This window comes from Rhincodon typus, chromosome 44, assembly GCF_021869965.1.
Source record: "Rhincodon typus isolate 14 chromosome 44, sRhiTyp1.1, whole genome shotgun sequence".
Taxonomy (NCBI): domain Eukaryota; kingdom Metazoa; phylum Chordata; class Chondrichthyes; order Orectolobiformes; family Rhincodontidae; genus Rhincodon; species Rhincodon typus.
Genome location: NC_063375.1, coordinates 796,138 through 799,289, shown reverse-complemented (window position 1 = coordinate 799,289; position 3,152 = coordinate 796,138). Strand labels below are relative to the sequence as shown.

General features: G+C 57.4%; 1 protein-coding gene across 1 annotated transcript in view; it reads left to right on the top strand.

The window, feature by feature from the left end:
- phf8 (PHD finger protein 8) overlaps positions 1 to 3,152 on the top strand; it is a gene marked incomplete at its 3' end in the record, with an annotated part of 15,536 nt that overhangs the window by 10,770 nt on the left and 1,614 nt on the right. Inside the window, exons 12-16 of the mRNA XM_048619827.1 lie at positions 62 to 295; positions 617 to 738; positions 1,593 to 1,771; positions 2,493 to 2,578; positions 2,835 to 2,989. Coding sequence (XP_048475784.1) covers positions 62 to 295; positions 617 to 738; positions 1,593 to 1,771; positions 2,493 to 2,578; positions 2,835 to 2,989 — 776 coding nt within the window. The remainder of the gene's footprint in view (positions 1 to 61; positions 296 to 616; positions 739 to 1,592; positions 1,772 to 2,492; positions 2,579 to 2,834; positions 2,990 to 3,152) is intronic.

Here is a 3,152-nt window from a genome sequence, read left to right as displayed (position 1 = left end):
GCGCTCCCTCGGCGCGTGAACCAGATGAAATCTTTGTCATTCCCTGGCGTTTCCATTTCAGACTGTCGGGAAGCTCGGGGGTCCTTTTGGCCTCCGTCGAAGCCCCCCCATGTCGCAGCCCCCTGGCGTGACGGAGAAGGACCCCCAGAAAAAGGGCAGCGTGTCTCGGGAGGGTGGCAGGAAGAGGGGCACGAGAGAGAAGGAGCCGGTAGGACTGCTGACTCCAGACCTCGACTTGCTGGAGATGCACACTAAGCAGACCCTGAAGAAACTCGAATCGCCCAAGAAGGAAAAGGTGACACCTTCGCGTTGTACTTTGTCTCCCTCATTCAGAGCCCTGGTCCCCTTGTTCCTGCAAACCCCCAGTCTCCCCTCCCTTCCCACCTACTGCTCGCATGCCCCCCACCCTCCAGCCTCCCTCTGTCTGTCACCCCCACCCCAAATCTGGGACTGTTTTGCATGCAGGATTCAGGAAGTGTGCTGAAGTGTCAGGGGTGATCTTTAGCTGTCACGCTCAGGCCCTGTGCTTGCCGAAAGCTGACCACCATCACTGCCCGAGCCCTGACCTCTCTGGTGTTTTCTCCAACTCCCACCACCCCCCCCCCCACATCGACAGCGTGACGTGGCCAGCTCGCAGCTACAGCTTGATGCCCTGGAAGGTGAACTGGCGATGGATGCTACCGTTGGTCTGGATGACAATAAGCTGCGGTTCGTACTCTCCAACGGCAAGATCATGAGGCAAGTCTGCACAGGCTGTTCACACGAGGCTAGTTTCAACTCAATTAAACCCCCCCACGGTGTGTGTCTCTGTCCACCATCCCGCCTTGCAGTGCAGGTCCCTGAGGGGTTCAAGAGGGGAGGGTGCAGACGTAGACACAGATGTGTCGCTACACCCTGAATGGGGGTAGGAGATGGAGAAGGCAAGGTGCAGAGACAGAGAGAGGTATCTATGCACGCCCGTGTGTGGCTATACAGCTCTGACAGAGAGAGGAGAAAGACTGGGGTTGGGGGGGACAGGTGTGTGTGTGTGTGCACGCGCATGCACGTGTGGCTATACAGCTCTGACAGAGAGAAGAGAAGGGCTCGGGGAGGGGATGGTGCAGAGAGAGAGAGGAGGGGGTGGCAGGTCTGTTTTTTGTGTGTGTATGTCTATACAGCTCTGACAGAGAGAAGGAGGACTGGGGAGGGAAGGGTGCAGAGAGAGAGCAGGGGATGTACATGTCTGTGTCTGTGTCTGTGTATGTGTGTCTAAACAGCTCTTAGAGAGGAGAAGGACCATGGGAGGGGAGGGTGCAGAGAGAGAGGGGAGTGGGGGGGACAGGTGTGTGCACATGCGCGTGTGTGTGCATGCGTGCGCGTGTGCACATGTGGTTTTACAGCTCTGATAGTGAACGGAGAAGGACTAGGGAGGGGAGCAGGGTCAGATCTATGCATGCGTGTGTGTGTGTGTGTGCACTCACCCATCGCGAGCCTCCCCATGCCCCTGTGAACACAGAGGGGCTCTCACTCAGGGTGAATTTTGGCCTGTGTGGGCCTCAGGGTAGCTGTCAGCTCGCTAACGCTCTAATCCACCCCCACCTCTCCCAACGCAGCAACAAAGGAGCGAAGGTACCGCCCGCAGCTGGGAAGTTTGAGCCATTGCTCGGGATGCTGAAGGGAGTAAAACGCTGCTTCAAGGACGAGTATGATTATGATTCCGAAGACGATCTGCAGATCGATGAGACTCCACGCAAGGATCGTCGGGCCATGGCAGCCAGCAAGAAGCTACTGAGTAAGACCATGCTCCCATCTCTGTCTCTCCCCTCCGCCTGGCTATGGACCACCCCTGCCCCCGCCCCCCTCCCCCCCCCAACCCCCAACCGGCTTCAGTGTCTGTTTGTCTGTATGATGGGAGAATCTTGCTGCAGACATTCCTGATGGTTAGATTTCATGTGGTACCCACTGATTTTCTCCCCCCGCCCCCGGGTAAATATTCCCCATGGTTACCCACTACATCAACCCCTCTCTCTCTCTCACGCTGCAGTAACAGACTCCTGCCAGTATCTGGCGCTCTGAGCTGCTATGGAAGGAGAGATTTGGAGCTCAGCCGAGCATTCCTAATGAGCCCAGCTGCTGCTGTACATCGGTGGTGAAGGGAGGGAGGGAGTGCTGAAGGTGGGGGTTAGTGTGTCGATCAAGCGAGAGGAGGGGGTGCTGCTTTGTCCTGGAAGGTATCAGCCTTCTGGAGTGTTGTTGGAGCTGCACCCATCCAGGCATTTGGGGAGTATTCCCTCACCCTCCTGACTTATGCCTTGTCGATGGTGGGACAGGCTTTGGTGGGGGGGAAGTGAGGAGGGGAGCTACTCGCTGCAGGATTCCCAGCCTCTGACCTGCTCTTGTAGTGATTATGGGGCTGGGTCCAGTTCAGTTTGTGGTCAATGCTAAGACATTCCCCACCCCAGGCTGTTTGCACCATCATGTCCTCATGAACTCTTGCTGTTCCTTTCTGTCAGAGCTACCACGCCGGTTACCCCGGGCACAGCCCTGTAAGGACCCAACTCGCAAGAGGGAGCCAGGAGAGGTTGACTTCGACATTGTGGTGAGGAGGCTTCTCGTTTTATACCCCCTAAACCACCAATTTCCACCACCCCACCACCGCACACCCGTGTTCACATATGCACACACCCACCCCCACGCACTCACTCACTCGGTTATGTGCACACACACCCCCATGCACACATGTATACACTCACACTCCCCCCACCCCCCGCCCCAACACTCCCTCACTCACTCACATAGCCACGTGCACCCTGCCCTAGTCACTGCCTCACTCTGGTGCTGCTACCTGTCGACAGGAGGATGACTCCACAGATGAAGACTCGGTGATTAACATTGACATCGGGAATGGAGAAGGAGGAGCTGAGAGTGCAGGGGCCACTGGCTCGGCTGGCATCCTGGACCTGCTCAAGGCCAGCAAAGAGGTTGGAGGACTGGAATACAGTTCGCAAAGGTAACGTGTACCCCCACTCTTTCCAACTAATACCAGTGCCCCCCTCCTCCCCCTTACCACACCCTTAAACCTCCCACCGCACTGTCAGAGGGTCAGTGCAGAGGGAGTGCCGCACGGTCGGAGGGTCAGCGCTGAGGGAACGGGTGCTGTTGGAGGGTGGGTG